General features: G+C 40.7%; 1 protein-coding gene across 1 annotated transcript in view; it reads right to left on the bottom strand.

Moving 5' to 3' along the window:
* The window catches only part of DSCAM (DS cell adhesion molecule), a 667,745-nt gene that overhangs the window by 267,050 nt on the left and 378,737 nt on the right, over positions 1–21,958 (bottom strand). The window contains exon 9 of the mRNA XM_065943286.1: positions 10,381–10,659. Coding sequence (XP_065799358.1) covers positions 10,381–10,659 — 279 coding nt within the window. The remainder of the gene's footprint in view (positions 1–10,380; positions 10,660–21,958) is intronic.

Raw genomic sequence — 21,958 nt, forward strand, 5'->3', positions numbered from 1 at the left:
AAAAGGCACAGGGGTGGGAGGAATTGTGAGATTGGGATCCAACTGTATACACTATTGATATTATGTATAAAATAGATAAGTAATGAGAATATTCTGTAGAGCACAGGGAACTCTGCCCAGTGCTCTATGGTGACCTACATGTGAAGGCAGACCAGAAGGGAGGGAAGTTATGTACAGCTGGATCACTCTGCCTTAGAGTAGAAACTAACAGAACATTTTAAAGCAACTATACTCCAATAAGAATTAACTTAAATAAACAAAAGAAACAATAATTGCAAGCACGTTACACCGGTCCTCCTAGAAACAGTAATTTTAGATGTATATTTTCTAAAATACCCAGTCCTGTCATGCAATCCATGTAGGCTGACAGTATCCGAAGTTTGGAAAGGATTCCTCGTGGTGCTTAACATGATGGTTGTTTACACAATCATTGGCTTTGGTCTATTTATTAAGGGAAGGAATGACTTTTCTGTTTTAAATGGAGGAATAGCTTGTTTGTAATTGAGCACGTATTTCTCAGTGTTAGATACAGTCCAGTGTTTTATGTTTGGAATTCATGGCTTCTAAGAAGCTATGTATAGGGAAACAGTGGAAACGGTGACAGGCTTTATTTTCTTGGGCTCCAAAATCACTGCAGATGGGGACTGCGGCCATGAAATTAAAAGATGCTTGCTCCTTGGAAGAAAAGCTATGACAAACTTACACAGCATATTAAAAAGCAGAGACATTACTTTGCCAATAAAGGTCCATATAGTCAAAGTCATGGTTTTTCCAACAGTCATGTATGGATATGAGAGTTGGACCATAATGAAGGCTGAGTGCCAAAGAATTGATGCTTTTGAACTGTGGTGCCAGAGAAGACTGTTGAGAGTCCCTTGGACTGCAAGGAGATCCAACCAGTCAATCATAAAGGAAATCAGTCCTGAATATTCATTGGAAGGACTGATGCTGAAGCTGAAACTCCAATACTTTGGCCACCTGATTCGAAGAACTGACTCAGAAAAGACCCTGATGCCGGGAAAGATTGAAGGTAGGAGAAGGGGATGACAGAGGATGAGATAGTTGGATAGCATAATTGACTCAACGGACATGAGTTTGAGCAAACTCTAGGAGATGGTGAAGGACAGGGAAACATGGTGTGCTTCAGTCCATGGTGTCATGAAGAGTTGGACACGACTGGGAGACTGAATAACAACAGAGTAGCCATATGGGTCTCCCAGGTGGCTAAGTGGTGAAGAATCTGCCTGCCAATATAGGAGACACGGGTTCAATCCTTGGATCAGGAAAATCCCCTGGAGAAGGAACGGGCAACCCACTTCAGTAAACTTGCCTGCAAAATCCCATGAACAAGGGTGCCTGGTGGGCTACAGTCCAAGGGGTTGCAAAACAGATGGACATGACTTGACAACTAAACAACAACAATAAAGTAGCTGTTATTTCCGAAGAATGGCTGTAGGTTTCCCTAGCTGTCAACAGGGATGGGAATTTCTTTTTATTGAAGGTAAAACTGGAAGCTACTTTTGTGGTGGCAGTGGAGGGTGGCAGTGCTATACAAATAAATATCGCCATTCTCTGCTGGATGGTATTTAATCAAGATAGTAGCTGATCAAAACTCTAGATTAGATTTATGACACTGGAAACTAGACTCCAATGGCTTCCTGTAACACCCAGAATAGATGACCTGGCTCCTCCCTCCTCTCTTACTGAGTGGTGAGCACACTGGTCTTTGGCTGTCCTACCCTGTTCATCCTAAAACTCCATTCTCTTATCACTCTCATTCCTCCTATCAAGTTTTACTTTTCATAGCACAGGTAGATGTCTGACATCATCTGTATGTTCATTGCCTCTCTCCTGCACTGGAATGTAAATCTTTTTTTTAACTTCTTAATATTATATTGGAGTATAGTTGTCTTGGAGAAGGAATTGGCAACCCACTCAAGTATTCATGCCTGAAAAATCCCATGGAGAGAGGAGCCTGGCAGGCTACTGCCCATGGGGTTGCAAAGAGGTGGACATGACCGAGTGACTAAGCATACACACACAGTTGTTGAACAACACTGTGTTAGTTTCACTGTACAGCAAAGTGATTCAGTTATACATATCCACATATCTATTCTTTTTCAGATTATTTTCCCATTTAGGTTGCTACTAAGTTTTATGAGGCAGGGATTGGGTCTCCCTGTACAACCAGCACTCAGATGTTGTTCACTCAGTCGTGTCTGACTCTTTGCGACCCAACGGACTGCAGCACGCCAGGCTTCACTGTCCCTCACCATCTCAGATTCATGTCCATTGAGTCAGTGATGCCATCCAACCATCTAGTTCTCCATTGTCCCCTTCTCCTCCTGTCTTCAATCTTTCCCAGCATCAGGGTCTTTTCCAATAAGTCAGTTCTTCACATCAGGTGGCCAAAGTATTGGACCTTCAGCTTCAGCATCAGTCCTTCCGATGAATATTCAGGGTTGATTTCCATAAGGATTGACTGGCTTGATCTCCTTGCAGTCCAAGGGACTCTCAAGAGTGTTCTCCAACACCATAGTTCAAAAGCATCAATTCTTTGGCACACTCAGAATATCTCGTATTAAACATCTTATAAAATAGATGCTTAATAAGTATGTTGTGGAAAAAATGAACGGATGAATGAAGCAACATGAGAGCATGAATATGGTGTCAAAAATTGGGTTAACAAATAGCAAGAAGAGAGTGGCCTTTAAAAGTTTTATTTTTCCTGCCAAACGAAGGTCAAGTAGGGGTTTTTTAGATAATTTGTTTGTTTCACTATGTGGTGGCTCATTATTAAAAGGCAGAAACATGGACACATCAGAAGATATAAAGAAGTGTTAGAAGACTGACCTTTGGAATCGCAGACAGGAAATCATAATGTTGGCATCTTGCCCTGCAGTAATGCAGAGCCAATAACAGGAACCAAAGGGCAGGTGTGTTTTGCCATTAATTCCAGTCTTTTCCCTCAAAGTGGTTTCACAATACCAAGGTCACCCAACTGAGTGTGACATTAGGGTCATCATCTATCCACTGCCAGTGTAAGCCATGGGTCACATGCCTAAGTGCTAAGGGTTTTTTCCTCTAACTTCCCTTGTGATAACAGCTAATTTATTTTAAATTAAGCTTTCATAAATCTTCCCTGTGACCCAAACTATCAAAAATGTGCTAAGCTGTACAATGGTCCAAGGACTTGAGACTCTGGTATGAGGAATAAGCAGGAACTGAGTCCCCAAATTCCATTTCTCTCATTTCTTTTTATCCTACACCTTAGTTTTACAGTCTCAGTTATCACCTCACCTCTCACACACTATTTATCCCCAACTGCTGCAGTTTCTTCAGAAGTATATTGTACTATTATCTTTTTGAGAGTATTCCCTAGGTTGCTATTCTAACTAATTGCCTGATACTTGGGATTACCACCTGGCCTCCTCCATGTAACGTGTCCTCAGTCAGTACCAAAGTCATGTACATGTGAGTGGAAGGAAAGGAAAAACAGAAGGAGAAGAGTAGGAATGGGAGTTACCACAATTTGGCTTTGCTCAGTCATGTCCGACTATTTGTGACCCCGTGGCCTGTAGCCCACCAGGCTCCTTTGTCCATGGGATTCTCCAGGCAAGAATACTGGAGTGGGTTGTCATTTCCTACTCCAGAGGATCTTCTCAACCAAGGGATCAAACCCATGTCTCTTGCATCTCCTGTACTAGCAGGCAGATTCTTTACCACTAGCACTACCTGGGAAGCCCTTATCCCATTTTACAAATAAGAAAATTGAAGTAAAAATATAAGTAAAAATAGGTTAAGGAATATAGTCACGATGGCACAGCTAATGGGTGTCCAGATCCTGATAGAGATGAAAGGAGACAGAGGGCAGAGAAGCAGGGAGGGGTTCTGGGGAGTCAGGTTGTCAGGCCATGGGGTCTTTGCTGGGTTCTCTTATCTGCAGAGCCACAGCCCATTGACTGATACCATATGTATCCCCTACTTCCAAGGGCAAACAGTGTTAGGACTTTTGAGGATCCCCATCACTTCCTACATCAAGCATGTACTTGGTCATGGCAACAAGCAGGTGGGCTCACTCTGATCATGGCATCACCTGTGTCTTAGCTGGTCCTGTTTATCCCTCCCTGGCTTCAGAACACATGCCTGAACACCTCTGTCCTCCTTCCTACTCATTCATTAAAGGAAGAGGAACTGGAAAGCCCTGCAACTAGCTGGGTGGTAAGGACATTTACAAATGTTATCCGATTCCATTCTCTCAGCAACTCCAAGAAGTAAGTCTCACAATTTCTATTGTACAGATGAGGAAACTGTGACTCAGAAATTCAGTTGCCTTTTCTAAGTCATATAGAAGATGAACAAGCAGAAATGTGGACTTTGGCTTGCTTATTCAAAGTTCCAGTATTGTTGCTGTATTTTTCAGTTTCTTTCTAACCCGACTTACACATCAGAGCTGATGGTTCTCACTTCTTCCATGAAGTCTATCAAAGCCACAGAGCTCTCCCTTATCACAGCTCTCTTTGCTCTTTGACATTGTCACTTGGAGGCTTTGCAACTTCATGGCTGCCAGAAGGCAACTTCAAAGTCTTCAAGGTCCTTGTTCTAGTTCTACTTTTCCCAGGTTACACCTCAGACCAAAAACTTTAAAGCCTCTTAGAGAAAAACATTCCCCAACTGGAGCTACAGATTGAAATAAAACCCATATAATTATGCTCTAATACTGCCTGCTGTTTTCACGTGTTGTTTCTCCAACTTATTTTGCATATTTTTCATGAATCAAAGGACAGATTATGCTCCAAAGTTAGCAAGTGTGTAGTTTGCAATATGGAACTCTCTTTATTCTAAATGGCAACAATAAATGATAAGATTCTTTATTTTACCTAAAGATCTATTTAGCTTATCTGGAATGTGATCTAGCTGAAGTGGTGACAAAATCCAACCACTTGACCATTCAAATTAAAATTTGAAATTCTGAGGGCAGCTGCCTGATCTAGGTATCCAAGAAGAAAGGCTGTCACTCATGGCAGCAATTAGTCATTCAGATAGAAAGTTCTCTGCCCCAATTGTTGTGTGCTAGGGGCAGAGCAGAAACGATGAGATACTGTGTTTTTCAGATCTAGAATTTCCTTTGGTTTATTTATTTTTTTTTTTTTTACTGTTTTACACTTCTCTTCTCTGTTCCCTATGTATTCACTCATTGCACACATCTTTTCACTTGAATTTTTCAAAATGTTTATGATTGTTGTTCAGTTTCTAAGTCAAGTCTGACTCTTTGTGACCCTATGGACTGTAGCACTCTAGGCTTCTCTGTCCTTAATTTTGTCCTGGACTTTGCTCAAATTCATGTCCATTGAGTCAGTGATGTTATCCAACCATCTCATCCTCTGCTGCCCCCTTCTACTTTTGCCTTCAATTTTTCCCAACATCAGAGTCTTTTCAACTTTTCACATCAGGTGGCCAAAGTATTGGAACTTCAGCTTCAGCATCTGTCTTTCCAATTAATATGCAGGGTTGATTTCATTTAGAATTGAGTGGTTTGATCTCCTTGTAGGCCAAGAGGCTCTATGTATTCACTCATTGCACACATATTTTCATTTGAATGTTTCAAAATGATTATGATAGCTACTTTAAAATCTTGCTTCTAATCCCAACTTATGTATGTTCATTAGGTTGTTTCTTTTATTTTTTTTCCTTTTATTTATGGCTCACATTTTCCTATTTTTTCCCATACCCAGTAAATATGTGTAAGGCTTTGTGGATATGCTATGTATTGATAGTCTGGATTTTGTTGTCTTCCTTTTAAGAGTGTTGAATGTTATGATTGCAGACCGTTAATTTACTAGTGAAGAAGTTTATTCTGTCAAGACAACTCATAGCCTTGTTGTTAGGGCTGGTTTAGAAGAACCCTTATTCCAGGGCTAGATTAGGTCTCTTTTAGTTGTGGCTTCTCTGAGATTTCAACTGAATTCCCTGTGTATTCTCTACTTTGATTAGTCACAAATCCAACACTTCTCAGCACTGTATAACTCTTGGAATCTTTAACTGTGTCACATTTTCCTGGTAGTTGTTCTTTACTAGATCTCATAAAGTCTCACCCTATGCATGTGAAGCATAGTACCTAGCTAAAGACTCAAAGGGAACCCTATACAGATATTTGGAAATCTTTCTTTGAACAGGTCCCCACTCCCAAGTACTCTGCCTTGAAATATCTAGCGCCTCAATAATTCTAAATGCTAATCTTTTGTTTATCATCATCTGAAAAGCCGCTATCATCTATTTAGGTTCTTCATCCCACTATCATGGTTTGGAAAGTGCACCAAGCAAATATCTGGGGTGCATTTGGGGAATAGGTCATATTTATCTCAAGGACCACAGCCCTCTACTGTGTGTTTCACTGCCTGAAAAATGATTACTTTACAAATTTTTGTCTAGATTTATAATTGTTGATAGGTTTTCCTGGTGACTCAGATGGTAAAGAATCTGCCTGCAATGCAGGAGACCTGGGTTTGATCCCTACGTTGAGAAGATTCCCTGGAGAAGGGAATGGCTAACCACTCCGGTATTCCTGCCTGGGAAATCCCAGGGACAGAGGAGCCTGTGGGGCTAGTGTTCATGGGGTTGCAAAGAGTTGGACGTGACTGAATGAGTAACACTTTCACTTTTCATAATTGTTCATGGTAGGAGGATAAATCCATTGTGTGTTACTCTCTGATGACTTTTTAAATTTATCTTTTAAGTTACTTGACCCCAAACCTGGCTGTCTGAAATTTCCAACCATTTCTGTTGGTTTTACCTTATGGGGCCCTACTAGGATTATTATTATATTAGTTTGGACATATTCCATTGGTAAAAGAACACAATTAACTAAGTCAAGGACCTGGATCCTCTAATAAGCTCTTTGCCCTGCCACATACAGTTTTTTTCCTCTCTACTGGCTCATTCCCATTAGTATGTAAGCTTCCCTTGTCCCAGGTCCATATCTAACTTCCTTTCCATTTTTTCTGCCTCCTCCCACAGCAACATTCTTGAAAATATAAAAATACTTGTATTTTCTTGAGCTCCCACACATTCAGTTACCTCCCCTTCTTTTTTCAAGCCTCACTAATCAGTCATTCACTGTAGCCACCCCGTTGTGCAAGGTCAAACCAGTATTCATCTTCCCCAAAACCCAATGACCAATTCTTGACTTTCCTCTTTTTCTACTTTCAGTGGGACATGATATACTTTACTATATATCTTTCCTGATTATTTGCTATTTTGCTTTCAGGGCCCCACAGTCCACCAGACTTCCTCCTGTTTCAGTGACTGTTTCTTCTTCCTGTCTCCTTTGTGGATTTCTCCTCTTATTCTGAAATCTTAACTTTTGGAATGCCTTGGGTCTAGACACTTTTGTTGCTCTCATATCGTTATTTCCCTGTGACAACTGCTATTTCTTACATCTTTTCAACTTTTGCTGCAGACACTTTCATCTACCTCACTAGGCAAAATATGTACTCTAATTAAGGAATCTTCTCTCTCACTTGCCATAGTCACTTTATACACATGTTTTCTTTGCTCTGCCTCCAAAACATATTGCAAATTAAAACTGCTTCTCATTACCTTGACCCAGTACTTTCACTCAAGTCACTTTCTATCTTGCTTCAACTTCTGAAATGGCTTCTTACCTGCTATATTTGCTTTCTGGACTAGTCCATTCTTTACACAGCTGCTAGTGTGAGGATCAAAAACATAAATCAGGTCATGCTGCTGGCTTAGTTAAACTCACCAATGGCCTTTCTTTGGATTTACAGAACAAAATAGACTTCTAAAGTAGTTGTATATTCAAATTACCTAAGGTACATGGACTTAAAACTTCCCTGCATTTTAGAATCAACTTGGAAATTTTACAAATTCCTGGTGCTTGGGTACCCACTCCCACCACCACCCTGCCAGTGATGTTTATTTATTTGGACTTCAGCCTGGACCTCAGGCATTTTTTTAAAGCTCCCCAGGTAATTTAAACATGTGACAAAATTCAAGAATCATTAATAGATGATTTTTGAATTAAAAAAAAGAAAGAATAATGCCCCAGAGATTTGGGAGATGGATCTGCTCCCAGAGATGGTGATTTACTTGTGTTTAGTTAGGACTAGAAAATAGTCATTAGTGTTTTCTTAAATCTCACAGGAGATATCATGGCAAAGTCCAGATTGAAAACCAATGCCCCACATCATTTCGTCCTTGACTATTTCTCCAGCTGCTGACCTACTCGTGAAGCACATCTTTCTCAGGGCTATATTATCCAACTAGTGATTCAATGTTAATTTCACAAAAGCTTATTTAACATATTTTTAAAAACAGCCACAGAGAGACACTAATCAGATTGTGATCAACTGCATTATTCTGATTGGCTGAGCTCAATTCCAGGTCACTTGACTTTTGCCTTGGTCAAAAAGTTCACTTGCCTTTCCTGCAAAGCCAAGTGATTCACAGAACACTCGTGTACATTTTCATCTAGCATTTTTCTTCTCTGACCTGAATCCTTCAGAGCAGATTATTTCAGAGTCAGGCTGATGTACTCCCAGTTTTGACCTTTCAAATGATAGTTAGAGTCAGTTCTTCTCATAAGAAAGCATTTGGGAAGCAGTACAGGAGCAGTTCCCATGTTTATGTATCCTTAAAACTGGGGGGAAAGATCATTGCTCCTAATTTTATTAGTATAAGGCCATTTGTGCCTTTGGTTTGTATCTAAGTGAAGGTAGATGTTCTGATTTACTCAAGGAAACTCTTTTTCACAAATACGAAGTTGGTCTCCTCATATGAATTCTAAGTATGCTTCATTTTATTCTGTTGCTAACTAGCCAGAATGGGCATTACTTTTCAGCAGAAAGGAAGGAGAAGTGTCATGGAAACCAGGTGCAAGGTCTGAGAAAGGACTTGGGAATCTATACCTCAAGAAAGAGTCTGCTCAGATCTACTGACTGTGCTGAAGGTAATGGAATCCATTCCTCTTGATAACTATGATGAGAGCCCTGTGCTAGAGAACTTTAAAATCCTGCACTGGCAGGCAGGTTCTTGACTTAGATGGTAAATCAATTCCTGGGTCAGAAAGATCCCCTGGAGAAGGGAATGGTAACCTACTCCAGTATTTTGCCTGGAAAATCCCATGGACAGAGGAACCTGGTGGGCTACAGTCCATGGGGTCACAAAGAGTCAGACATGACTAAGAGACTTTCACTCACTTTCTTTACCACTAGTGTCACCTGTGAAGCCCCAAAATGCAAAGAGTCAACATTAATATGAGTCTCTAATTTCATACAACTACTTCTGCAATGTGGGTGAGTATTGTATGGGTAGATGAACACATACACCTCTAGAAGAATCATGAAATCACAGAACATCTGTGCTCCACAGACACTACAGAATACTAGCTTCTCATTTTGCAGGTAATGCGTGTGAACCTTAATGAAAACTGGGAGATTTGGGCAGAGATGTGAAATGAGACTTTAGCTTACATTTTAGGTTCATTGAGAGCCCTAGAAAAATTTTCTGCAAATTAAACTACCTTCTTTCTAGTTTTTCCTAAATTTTTGCCATACTTAATTTATGTTTCAATACCCTCCCCAAATAATGAGAGATAGAATGCTCAACAGAAAAGAGGAAGAAAAGAAAACTACATTTTAGAAACTAGAAAACAAAAACATATAAAAGCTACCTTAAACGTTTTGACTTTAGAAAAACTGTGATATATGGCTTTGACAAGTATTATTTTAAAAATCATCAGCCTGAATGATAATACAAAAAGTTCCATAAAGTAAATTCAACACAGCATATGCTCATGAGCTTCTGGCCTCAAATATCACTGGGTTAATGTAGGGAAGCCTTGTTTCAAGAAACATATCCCATGGACCCCCACATCTTCATTCGCACATTTCTTCTTGGCTAATTTTTGAAACTTCATGTTTTAGATGAATATCAATTAAACCTTGATTTGGAATTTAGGGGAGTTCATAGTTGGTTCCTACAGCTGTGTGTGTGTATGTGTTTGAATGGGAATTCTAGTTACTTTTTTGTTTCATTTATTTTTATTAGTTGGAGGCTAATTACTTTACAATATTGTAGTGGGTTTTGTCATACATTGACAGGAATCAGCCATGGATTTACATATATTCCCCATCCTGATCCCCCCTCCCACCTCCCTCTCTACCCGATCCCTCTGAGTCTTCCCAGTGCACCAGGCCTGAGCACTTGTCTCATGCATCCAACCTGGGCTGGTGATCTGTTTCACTATAGATAATATACATGTTTCGATACTTACTTTTAATACTTCAAGGAAACACCACTGACGAGCGTTATTGAATTTGACGGCATAGATGCCATGCATCCTCAGTGCCTCCTTACCTCTCACGATTAGCTGGCTTTGGTGCTCCACAGCTGCTGCCTCGTTGCGGGCTATGCAGGTATAATTCCCATTGTGCATCAGGGAGAGATTGGAAATCCTTAAGGAGCTTGTGAAGTCAATGTTGTCAATGGTCACCCCGAGGCTTGCTGGGATTGGCCGGCCATCTTTCTGCCAGGTGATGGTGATGGGTAAGTCCCCTGAGACCACAACGCACGGGATGAAGACCCGCTGTCCAATGGAGAATCTCGGAAACTCAAAAGGCTGGATAAAAGGTGGAACTGAAAGAAAAGAAAAAGTAATAGAGGAACGATGATAATGAACTGTTATTACTCTACATTCTCTTTTCTTTAACCCTCTTCCATGACATTGAAAGAGCAATACAAATCACTGCTACAGCATACAGATATATGAACTAGGAGAAGATTTGAAATAGGGCTCTCTTGTTATTTGAATTTTCTTATTGTTCTAAATGATAAGCATGGATTAATTTGTATTAATACTTCAGAAAATATGCTTAATCTAATTATTTTGATAAAATGTTTTAAATTCAATAATTATTTTTTAAAGGAAATACTTCAGGTTTTGCATTTTTCTGTGTAAATGCCTTGAAAGAGGGCTTTTGGGATTGGTTTTCTCTTGGAAGCTTTAAAAAATGATGTGTTTACATTGGAATATTACTCAGCCATTAAAAAGAATACATTTGAATCAGTTCTAATGAGATGGACAAACTGGAGCCCATTATACAGAGTGAAGTAAGCCAGAAAGATAAACACCAATACAGTATACTAATGCATTTATATGGAATTAAGAAGATGTTAATGATAACCCTATATGCAAGACAGAAAAAGAGACACAGATGTATAGATCAGACTCTTGGGCTCTATGGGAGAAGGTGAGGGTTGGATGATCTGAGAGAACATCATCGAAACATGTATATTATCAAGTGTGAAACAGATCTCCAGTCCAGGTTGAATGCATGAGACAAGTGCTCGGGGCTGGTGCACTGGGATGACCCAGAGGGATGGGATGGGATGGGGAGGGAGGTGGGAGGGAGTTCAGGATGGGGAACACATGTAAATCCATGGCTGATTCATGTCAATGTATGGCAAAAACCACTACAATATTGTAAAGTAATTAACCTCCAACTAATAAAAATAAATGAAAAAAAAAATGATGTATTCAAGAGATTTCTTTCCTGCCTTGCTAATACTAACTTTATAATTACTATTTTCCCTTCAATCCATTCCACGCCTTTTTAGTAAACATACTTTAAGTCTATTGAAGAAAGAGATTTCAGTTTTATTACTAAACACTTTTTAAATATCCAACATCCAGCCAATAGCAAATGTTAATTTAAAATGTTTATGTTAGGATAATTGCACAGTTACTCAGTTCTTGTTATTGTCAGTCAGTAAGTTGTGTCTTTGTGACTCTTTGTGACCCCATGGACTATAGCATGCCAGGCTTCCCTGTCCTTCACTATTTTCTGGAGCTTGCTCAGATTCATGTCCATTGAGTTTACTCTGTACCCCCTTAATTTTGCACATTCCCTGCCCATGATCTTATATTATGAACTGGTCCATGGTCAGTTTTCTGAATTGAGGAGATGTGCTGCTACTGAAGATAAGGTTATAACCTTCAGCTCAGCCAGCCATGGACACAGCCACGCTCAATCTGGAATGCTCTGTTTTCATTTAATTTCCCTAATACACTCTGATTTTTCCTTCTTGACTTAGGACCATTCTTCTTGGCAGCTTCCTAGATGGCCTCACATGGTATCAGCATCATAAAATGGTCAAAATGGCACCAGAGGAGCCAATTTTGGATTCTACTTTGGTTACTTATTGATCATGAGGTCATGGGCAAGCTGACAATGTGCTCTTCCTATCAATCTTTTGGGGAAGTTATTCATAGATTATTACAATCTTAAGCCCATAATAACTTAATGTAAGCCACTTATTATACTAGGTGATTTCATAAAATGAAATTATTAAATAGTAGGATGTCTGCAGAATTTATTCATTAAATCAGTCATGGTTTCATTTCATTATCAACTCAGGGGAGATGTAAGGAATTCAGCTAAGAAACAACTGAATGGAAACCAGTCATTCATTCATTCACTGAAGAAGCGTTTTTTGTGCAGCAGCAGCAGCAGTTGCTGCTGCTGCTAAGTCACTCTAGTCATGTCCAACTCTGCAATCCCGTAGACGGCAGCCCACCAGGCTCCCACCAGTCCCTGGGATTCTCCAGGCAAGAACACTGGAGTGGATTTTGAGCAGCTAGTACGTGCTCAATATTGCACTGTATGTCAGGATGTCAGACAGCAATGAACGTGATATACCATCTCTACCCAGTACAGCCGTCATGCATGCATAGTCACAGGCTGCTGATGTTAACAAAGTATAGCAGTGGCTTTTCTCTTACTTAATATTATTATTACTACTACTCTATGGGTTCGATCCCTGGGTTGGGAAGATCCCCTGGAGGAGGCATGGAAACACACACCAGTATTCTTTCCTGGAGAATCCCCACAGACAGAGAAGCCTGGTGGGTTACAGTCCATGGGATTGCAGAACTGGACATGACTGAGCGACTAAGCACGCGCACACACACACACACACACACACACACACACACACACACACACGCTTCTAGAGGAGGTGGAAAGTTAGAACTCAGAATTGCAAATACAGCCAGAATCAGTAAGCAGGTGGCTAAGTTAGACCTTACCAGAGAAACAAGCAAGTAAACAAGCAAACAGCCAAAGGTACAGACAAGCATGTTCAGTGTCAAAACTGCTGTGGATATTCAATGTAAAGTTATTAATAGAACTTTGGGTCTGCAACAAGTTAGTCTGATGCTAAGAGACAAAGATCTCAGGATGGGTTCTACCTGGTGATTGCAAACCATTGAGCTAGTGCTATTTTAGAAATGTAGGTAGTAATGGATTTTGTTTCTGTTTTCTCTTTACACTCTGATTCCTCTGTAGTCAAGCCTTGCCTCTGTTCTTGAAAAACGGAACCCTTTATCCTGTACAGGCTTCCCTGGTAGCTCAGATGGTAAAGAATCTGCCTGCAGTGCAAGCTATCCAGTTTCTCGATCCATGGGTTGGGAAGATCCCCTGGAGAAGGGAATGTTTACCCATTCCAGTATTTCTGCCTGAATAATTCCATGGACAGAGAGCCTGGTGGGCTACAGTCCACGAAGTCGCAAAGAGTCAGACATGATTGAGTGACTAACACTCTCTATCCTGTAAAATTTTCCTGCTGTAAGAAGACATTCTCATATTTAATAAGTATTGACAGTCTACAACCTGTTTAAATCAAGCTGAATTACACTCGGTTTGTTCATGGTTGTCATGAGGTGGGGAAAGTGCCAAGCTGTACCAAGAGTGTTTGTATTTCTCTAAATCTTGCCCCAAGTGTCACAAATGTTTATTCCACAACTGAACTGAAATAATAACATGCAATAAATTGACATCTTTAAAAGAAAAAGTAACTACATTTCCTCTTCTTTGGTTTCTTTTTGTTTGTTTGTTTTTACACAGTGAAAGCAAGACTTTTAATGACAGTCTCGAAAGGTGTGGTGTCTGGTGGGCAGGCACACCTGGGACATTACAGCAAGCAGGTTTATCCCCTGGAGTGCAGATCCCTCCTCCGTTCCTCATGGGCTGAATACTGTGGGGTTACAATCTTCCCAGACATTGCCCAAGTCTCATAATCTTTCTTCTCCCTTCCCATCCTAAGTCCATATTTCTCAACAAAGACTATAGTTTATTCCTTCCCAACATCCTGTTAGCATAGCGACTCTCCAGGCGTAAGCTGTTAGTAAGACTAGCTTGCCAGTAATTTTTCAAGACAATTCTTTGGCTTCTTACATACAGAAACCTAGTTGTGAGTCTTCTCAGAGGAACCAAGTACCCATTGTTGGCTGGGTGTTTCTTATCTGAACTGGAGATCATTTTTCTAAGGTAAATGACCTTTGGAGCCAGACTCCCTGGGTTTAATTCCAGCTGTGTCATTTTAGTCTGGAGAAGGAAATGGCAACCCACTCCAGTAGCCAGGGAAATCCCATGCACAGAGGAGCCTGGCAGGCTACAGTTCATGGAGTGGCAATGAGTCCTGCATGATTGAGCAATTAGCACTCTCTCTGTGCCTCAGTTTCCTTATTTGTAAAACAAGGTGGGGGGGAGGGGGAGAGGCTGCTATGAGCAGTGAATAAGTTAACATAGGGGATAACAGAACTTCACATGCACCTGAATTGGTTGCCTTGCACCAGGCCTTTACTGAAAGGGGGAAAAAAAAACAACAAAACAAAACAGAACACTGAAGTGAAACATAAGTAACAACGTAATGGACTCCACCTTTCTTATCAGTTAAAATCTGGAGAGGAAAGAAATAGACAAGAACTTACTTTCTAAGCCTCAGATCAAGAAAGAAAGATAAGATAGATACCTTTCAACCTATCTATTTAATAAGAAAACAATATGGGGTGTAGGCTGTCAATACTTATTAAACACAGGAGTGTCTTCTTCATAGCAAAAGAAAGTCACAGTATAGAAAAATGGCATGTAAATACTATGTTCAAAGATTGAAGGCAAGAAGTAGCTATACCCATGACTGATTCAAGTCAATGTATGGCAAAACCCACCACAATATTGTAAAGTAATTAGCCTCCAATTAAAATAAATAAATTAGTTAAAAAATAAATAAAAAAATAAAAACAGGAAAAAATGTGTAATAATGAGTTCTCTGAGGAATTAAAAACCATGATACATAAAAAAATCAATCGGTTATATATAAAAAAAGAAGTATTTACAGGAGAATCCATTTTTAAAAATTCATGCTTTCCATAATTCTAAAATATCTGTAATTCACTGGTTTATAGAACTCTAGGACATGTAATTATAATTTCAGAAGTAAATTTCAGAATGTTTATTCATAAAGTGACACTGCTGGAAATAAAGTCTCCAAAGCAGTGAAAAGAAATGTCAGGAAGCTCAGGAATATTACTCAGCCATAAACAAGGAGTGGAATTGTGTCATTTGTAGAGAAGTGGATGGAACAAGACTCTTCCATACAGAGTGAAGTAAGTCAGAAAGAGAAAAAAACAAGTATCATATAGTAATGCATATTTGTGGAATCCAGAAAAACGGCACAGATGAACCAATTTGCAGGGCAGGAGTAGAGACTCTGATGTAGAAAATGGACATGTGGACTCGGGCAGAGGAGGGAAAGGTGGGATGTATATACACACACACTCTATGTGGAATAGAGAGCTAGAAGGAAGCTGATGTGTGGCACGGGGAGCTCAGCTCGGTCCTCTGATGGGCGGGGTGCGGGGGCAGGAGGGTGGTCACGAGGGAGAGCACATATGCATCACATTTCACGCTATTGTAGAGCAGAAAGTAACACAACATTGTAAAGCAATTATGTCCAGTTGTTGTAGTTCAGTCATTCAGCCCTGTTCTACTTTTTGGAACCCCACAGACTGCAGCACACTAGGCCTTCCTGTCCTTCACCATCTCTCGGAGCTTGCTCAAACTCATGTCCATTGAGTCGGTGATGAAATCCAACCATCTCGTCCTCTGTCGTCCCCTTCTTCTCCTGCCTCCAATCTTCCCCAGCATCAGGGTCTTTTCTAATGAGTTGGCTCTTCGTGTTAATAATAATAAAGAAGAAAGTCTAGGCACTAGCCCTCACTCAGGTCACTCAGAGGACAATCCCTAACTCTGAACATTGTATTTTAAACTTTTGCAGCACTCTTATTATCTCATTTCTTGGTCTAAACCGGATGCTGAGAATTGGCATCTTGAGGAGGGCTCAGTAAGAAGCCACAATAGGTAAGGTAAATGTGAGGCAGAAACAAACCATAAACTATAAAGAGCAGATGCAACCAACACACATAGCAGCTGGCGGACAGTCTGTGCTGGGGCACCCTGCTCTTAACAGCCAGCATTTCTGCAGTATACCATATCATAGTGCATAATTAAGACTCTGACTCATAAGTTATTGTTAATATATTACATGGGGAAAAGGTAATATCTAAAATATTTCAGAACATACTTATTTTTTAAAAAACTATCCAAGATAGTTAAAATTTTACATGATGAAAGGAAGGATATAGTTCAAGGGAAAAGTCATTTTCCCAGAATAATGCCAACATTAGCTTTGTGACTTCTTGTTTTGCTTGCCACATTACATTGGGGTGCACCTTTTTAATGCAAATTAAATTTTAAAAACCTATGTGTCAATCATGTCACTTCTTATTACGTACGTTGTCACCTGTGCTTCAGTCTGAAGCATAAGTCTGCTGTAGAAAATGCTCAGAAATATTTGAAAAGGTCCAATATCTTATATTTTTCACTTATAAGATATAAAACTGGAGGCAAGAAGTAAACTAAGTGGTTCTAAATCTCTTGTAATTATTCTGGTGAAGTCAAATCACCTGCTTTAGGCACATCACTTACTTTATCAGATTCATTGCATCATTTTCTAAGGTAAATAATTCTCTGAATCCTATTGACAATGAAACACTGTCACATTATAGGGGCAGAAATTATGAATGTAACCTGCAGCAGGTTTTCACATATCCTTCCTACGAAAAATTTGTAAATATCTGCTCAAGGTCATTTCTTACCAGGTTTGTGGATTTCATTCTACATAATGGTGTGGGTTCCATTCTCTAAGGCAGAGCTGTTGAATGCTCTGTTAATTTAGACTAAATGTAAACCTAGACTCTTGTTCTTTCTAAATGCATAGCAAGAACATTAAATCAGGCTAATATATTTCTGGGTCTTGTCCCTCAAAAATTAACTGTATATTCTTTTTCAGAGGATACAAAACAATTTTTACTTCTCCCCCCCAGCCCCACCCAGAGGAGAGTACAGCATGTTAAAAGAAACACAGTTGGGTGTTGGCCAATCTTGGGTAGTTTTAGCAGTGCCATCTTGATACAGTTTTTTTGTTTTCAATTCATTCACTTATTTTATGTTTGGTTGCACTGGCTCTTCCTTGCTGGGCACAGGCTTTCTCTAGCTGTGTGAGAGCAGGCCCCCTACTCTCCAGCCACGGCGCACGGGCTTCTTACTGTGACGGCTTCTCTTGTTGCTGAGCATGGGCTCTAGGCAGATGGGCTTCAGTAATTGCGGTGCACGCGCTTCACTGTCTCAAGGCAAGTGGAATCTTCCTGGACTAGGGACTGAATTTGTGTCCCCTGCATTGGCAGGGGGTTCTTAACCACTAGACCACCAGAGAAGTCCATGACCCAGTTTTTTATTTTTTAACTCTCTGATTCCATTTCTTCACATGTAAAACAATGATGGTGAAACAATTCATAAGAGTGTCAGCGGCAGGCTTTATGTAACCTGCAGACCCAGTACATAGAGGTAGCTCACTTTAGCATCTGTCCTCCTTTCCTCTTCCTCTTTTTTTTTCTTTTTTTTTTTGTCCCAGGCCCATAATTTGCTAAGAAAATAAAATGCATTACATGCACATTGAGACATCTGAGGCTCTTTTTCCATTGCCATATATAATTCCATCAATTCCACATTTTGTCCTTCCATTTCTGGTGGTAATTGAACTCCATGAGTCTCCATACAAAAGTCTCAGGTTGACAGCTCTTGGTATCAGACTGTTCAAAGAGACTGCCTCAAGCCAAAGTCTTCTGAGTCATAGCTGCAGATACTTTAATTTTCCCATCTCTTTCTTATATTGTTTAACAAGTCCTTTCTTTCCAACCGTTAAGAAGGTTTTTATTTTTTTATAACATCTTATGTGTTTCATAAAATCTCCAAAAATTGCATCTCCTAACACTGCTCATTATAGGAATGCAAATCCTATGGTTGGTCCCTGAGAGTCCAGTCCCAATTACACACCCATTTCAGGGTCTGTATGTCCACCAGGGATGCCTGGAACCTAAGTAGACTCAGGGTTCTGAAACCATCCAGAAACCATTCTTCCAGGTACAAGCTGTGGCCTGAAAACCATGGGGATGATGAACATGTGCGGCTTGTGGGTTGAGCGCATTGCTTAATGGACTGTCTACCTATAAGACTAGTTCTTGTCCAATTCTGCAACTTTACAGTGTGCTCCCGATTCTAGAAAAGTAGATCACTGACTATGTGACACAATCCTCCACTCTGTTCACACTACATCATTAACATCTTTCTCCATCTACCCCAAGAGCCTGTTGTTCAAGATTCTATAATGAAAAGTATGACTCATGTGAATAGAAAGATCTGTGTACAGGGCTATTTCCTAAGTAGAATGACCCAGGAGGCAGGGGACATCGATTTTTATCTTTTTATTATTTCCTACAACTAGTGGAATAAATAGGGCCTTATATTCATATATCTTGATTGTACAAAGGTTTTTTTGACAATACACTTAAGGGCTGATGAGGCACCCTGGATGTGTTTACACTTTGCACACGAGACAATCCCAAAGTGATGAATAAAAAGGGAGACAGGTCCAAGACATAACAATGACAAGATGGTGAGACAGGAAGGAGGAAGGTGAGGTCCTATGCAGCCTGATTAGCCTAGTGGCCAAGGAAGTTTATAACCTAATAGAATGAACAGACTACACAGAACACAACTGACTGGCCACTATATTGAGAAACTGAGAGTTGGAACTCTTTCATTTTCTGGTGTTATTTCCTAATGCATGTACATCACACATACTTCTGTCTTGTTCTCAATCTTAACAGCTAATAAATCACTAAAGCCCTCAAGATTTTCTTGTCTAAATCTCTTTGTTTATTAGGGTATAACTGTCTTACACTGTTGTGTTAGTCCTTCTTGCACAATGAAATGAATCAGCTGTAGGTATACATCTATCCCCTCCCTCTTGGGCCACCCTCCTCCTCATCCCATCCTATATTAACCACCATAGACGTGGAATCTAGAAAAATAGCACAGATGAACCTGTCTGTAGGGCAGGAACAGAGATGCAGATGTAGAGAACACGGCTGGACACAGGAGGGGCGGGGGGCGGGATGAACTGGGAGATGGGAATGGATGTATGTGCACTGCTGTGTGTAAAACAAAGACGGTGGGAACTTGATGCACAGTGCAGGGAGCTCAGCTCAGCCTGAGGCTCTGTGTCCAAATCTCTTCTGAATCAGAATCTTTCTAAACATTGCTACCTCAGCTGCCAGAGTTCTCTCTTATCTCTCACCTGTACCAAAATAACAATTATTTTATTCTCTCTGCAAAGCATTTCTCACATATCCACCAGCAAAATGTTTTGAAATGCAAAGCCCTCTTGAAAACCTCTGAGGAGTCCTAGAGTATAATTTCCAAGACCTTTCACCCAGTCTACAAAACCCTCTGAGATTGTCTAATATATCTATTACTATACCCATCACTCTTTACTCTTTGCATTCATGTTCTCTCAACAACAAATACTTTCCATGCACACATATTACAAGCCACATGTCCTAGGGTCCCCGGACTTCTAACTCGTGGATCCACTCAGCCATTTCTCCCCCTGCTGGTAGGGCAAGTTGGGAGATAAAGTCAAGACCTAGCCTTGCTTCTTCAGGTACAGCCATCGGAAACACTGAATCGGGCAACTTCTGGGTCAGAAGCCACCAGAGCTGTTTCTGGCTCACCACGAATTAGGCTCCAGATCCTTGCTCGTGCCTGCCGGAGGAGAAGGGCACAGGGCAGAGCTTTGGGAGGGTCTGATGCAGGAGTGAGCAGGGCATTGCTCGGGGCAAGCAGGTGCTAAGTAAACAGAAGCTTCTGGATGTGCACATAAATGTGGGCTCATCTGCAGCCCTTCCTGACCTTTCTCTCTAAGCCCCCTTGGGGTTCAACATGAGCTGATATTAACTGACACCCAAACACTGACCTAGAAAGAAAAAGCAGGAGTGAGCCATCAGGGTATTCTCCGGGGCTACTGTTGGGTGGGAAGGGCAAAGAAGGAGAGAGGCATGCCCATCTGGGGGGCAGGACGGCCTTCAGGGTCCATCTCTAAATTTCTTTTAGAGAGCTGTGTCTTGGGCATATTTGCAACAGCCCAAACCACATAAAACATACTAAATTAAATAGGTTAATGAAACAGGCTAATTGTTTAGCCAGAAATTGAATTTAAATTTCTGTGACTGAGTTAAGTAGGAGGCTTGGGTACATGTAGAGATGTTCACATCCATGAATTGCTGTAGACATGCTCAAAGGAGGACACAAATCTCTGTCAGGCTTAGAACTTTTTAAGACAGGCATCACAGCAAAAACAGTAAACTGTTGTCTCAGAGGTTACTAACTCTGGCTTCATTCTAAGTGATAAACCTTCTCCTCCATGGACAGAAAGCAATAATGGGACCAAATCACAGACATATATCCCAATTTCGGAAAGGCCTAGGTTCAAGAAACCTTCCCTGACTGGAAATTGCCTATTTGCAATTGAAATAAACATGCAAAACCACAAACATGAACTTCACAATTCTCACATGAGATGAACCCCTACTGTCCTCGGTCTCTGTGAACTTGTCCTACTGTTGTTAGAACATCCTCTGCTGTAGATGTTGCTGTGATAAAACACATCTTTTCTCAGGTTATATTGTAATTTTCCCAAAGAGTTGGAACTCTTTCATTTTCCCGTGTTATTTCCTAATGCGTGTTATTTTTTTCTATGTAGAATTCTGGTCCTTATTTTACTCAGTTGCTTAGTTTCTAAGTTGTATCCAACTCTTTGCAACCCATAGACTCTTGCCTGCCAGGCCCCTCTGCCCATAGGATTTTCCAGGCAAGAATATTGGAGTGGGTTGTGCCCCCCGCCTCCAGTGGAGACACTACCCCTTGGTGACCCAGCCTCACTTCCTCTCCCTCGATTTCTCTGATGGTCCCACCTACACCCTCCCTCCCGGGTGTCAGCTCCACGCTATGGACTGTCTCATCTACCTCCTAACCCAAAACTCCTTCTCAAGCTTCTTGACGGCATGTTCAGTTGTCTGCTATGATCTTCATTTGGATGTCTCAGAGGATTTCAGATCCCAGCCCAAATGTGTCCTATTTCCCTTTCATTCAAGCCTCCCCTTCAACTCTCTAGCAAAATCTCCCAGCCGCAAGAAGTTCAGAATAATGAAAGTTATTAAATGTTATACAGAATAGGATAGAATACAGTGGAATGGAATATGATATTCCTAGCTGTTCATCTCTGTCTCCCTGGCCTGTGAAATCTAGTTACCCCATCTCTCCTTATCTCTTGCATCTGGCTCTTTTGTTCCTGAGCACACTATCATCATCTTTTATGAAAATTTTTCAATCCTGTCCTAACTGGTCTTTCTCATTCTTTTCCTTCTGCACTGTAATCCATCTCACATACCTCAATGAGATTACTCTTTCTAAGACACTCCTGTAAATCTCTCCCTCAATCATGTAACTGCCTTCAGAATCCTGCAGGAGGCACTGAACGCCACAAGATCGGATACTGTCTCTCAAGGTTTGCCTAGAGCAAGTACCCTCTGGTTCAGGAACATTGACTATGAATGTGAAGGCTGCACCCTGTCTTTCTTTCTTTCTCTCCCCTCATCCCACGAGGCCCCATTTCACCCCAACCAGCTTGAAGTGTT

Source organism: Muntiacus reevesi, chromosome 8 (genome assembly GCF_963930625.1).
Source record: "Muntiacus reevesi chromosome 8, mMunRee1.1, whole genome shotgun sequence".
Taxonomy (NCBI): Eukaryota; Metazoa; Chordata; class Mammalia; order Artiodactyla; family Cervidae; genus Muntiacus; species Muntiacus reevesi.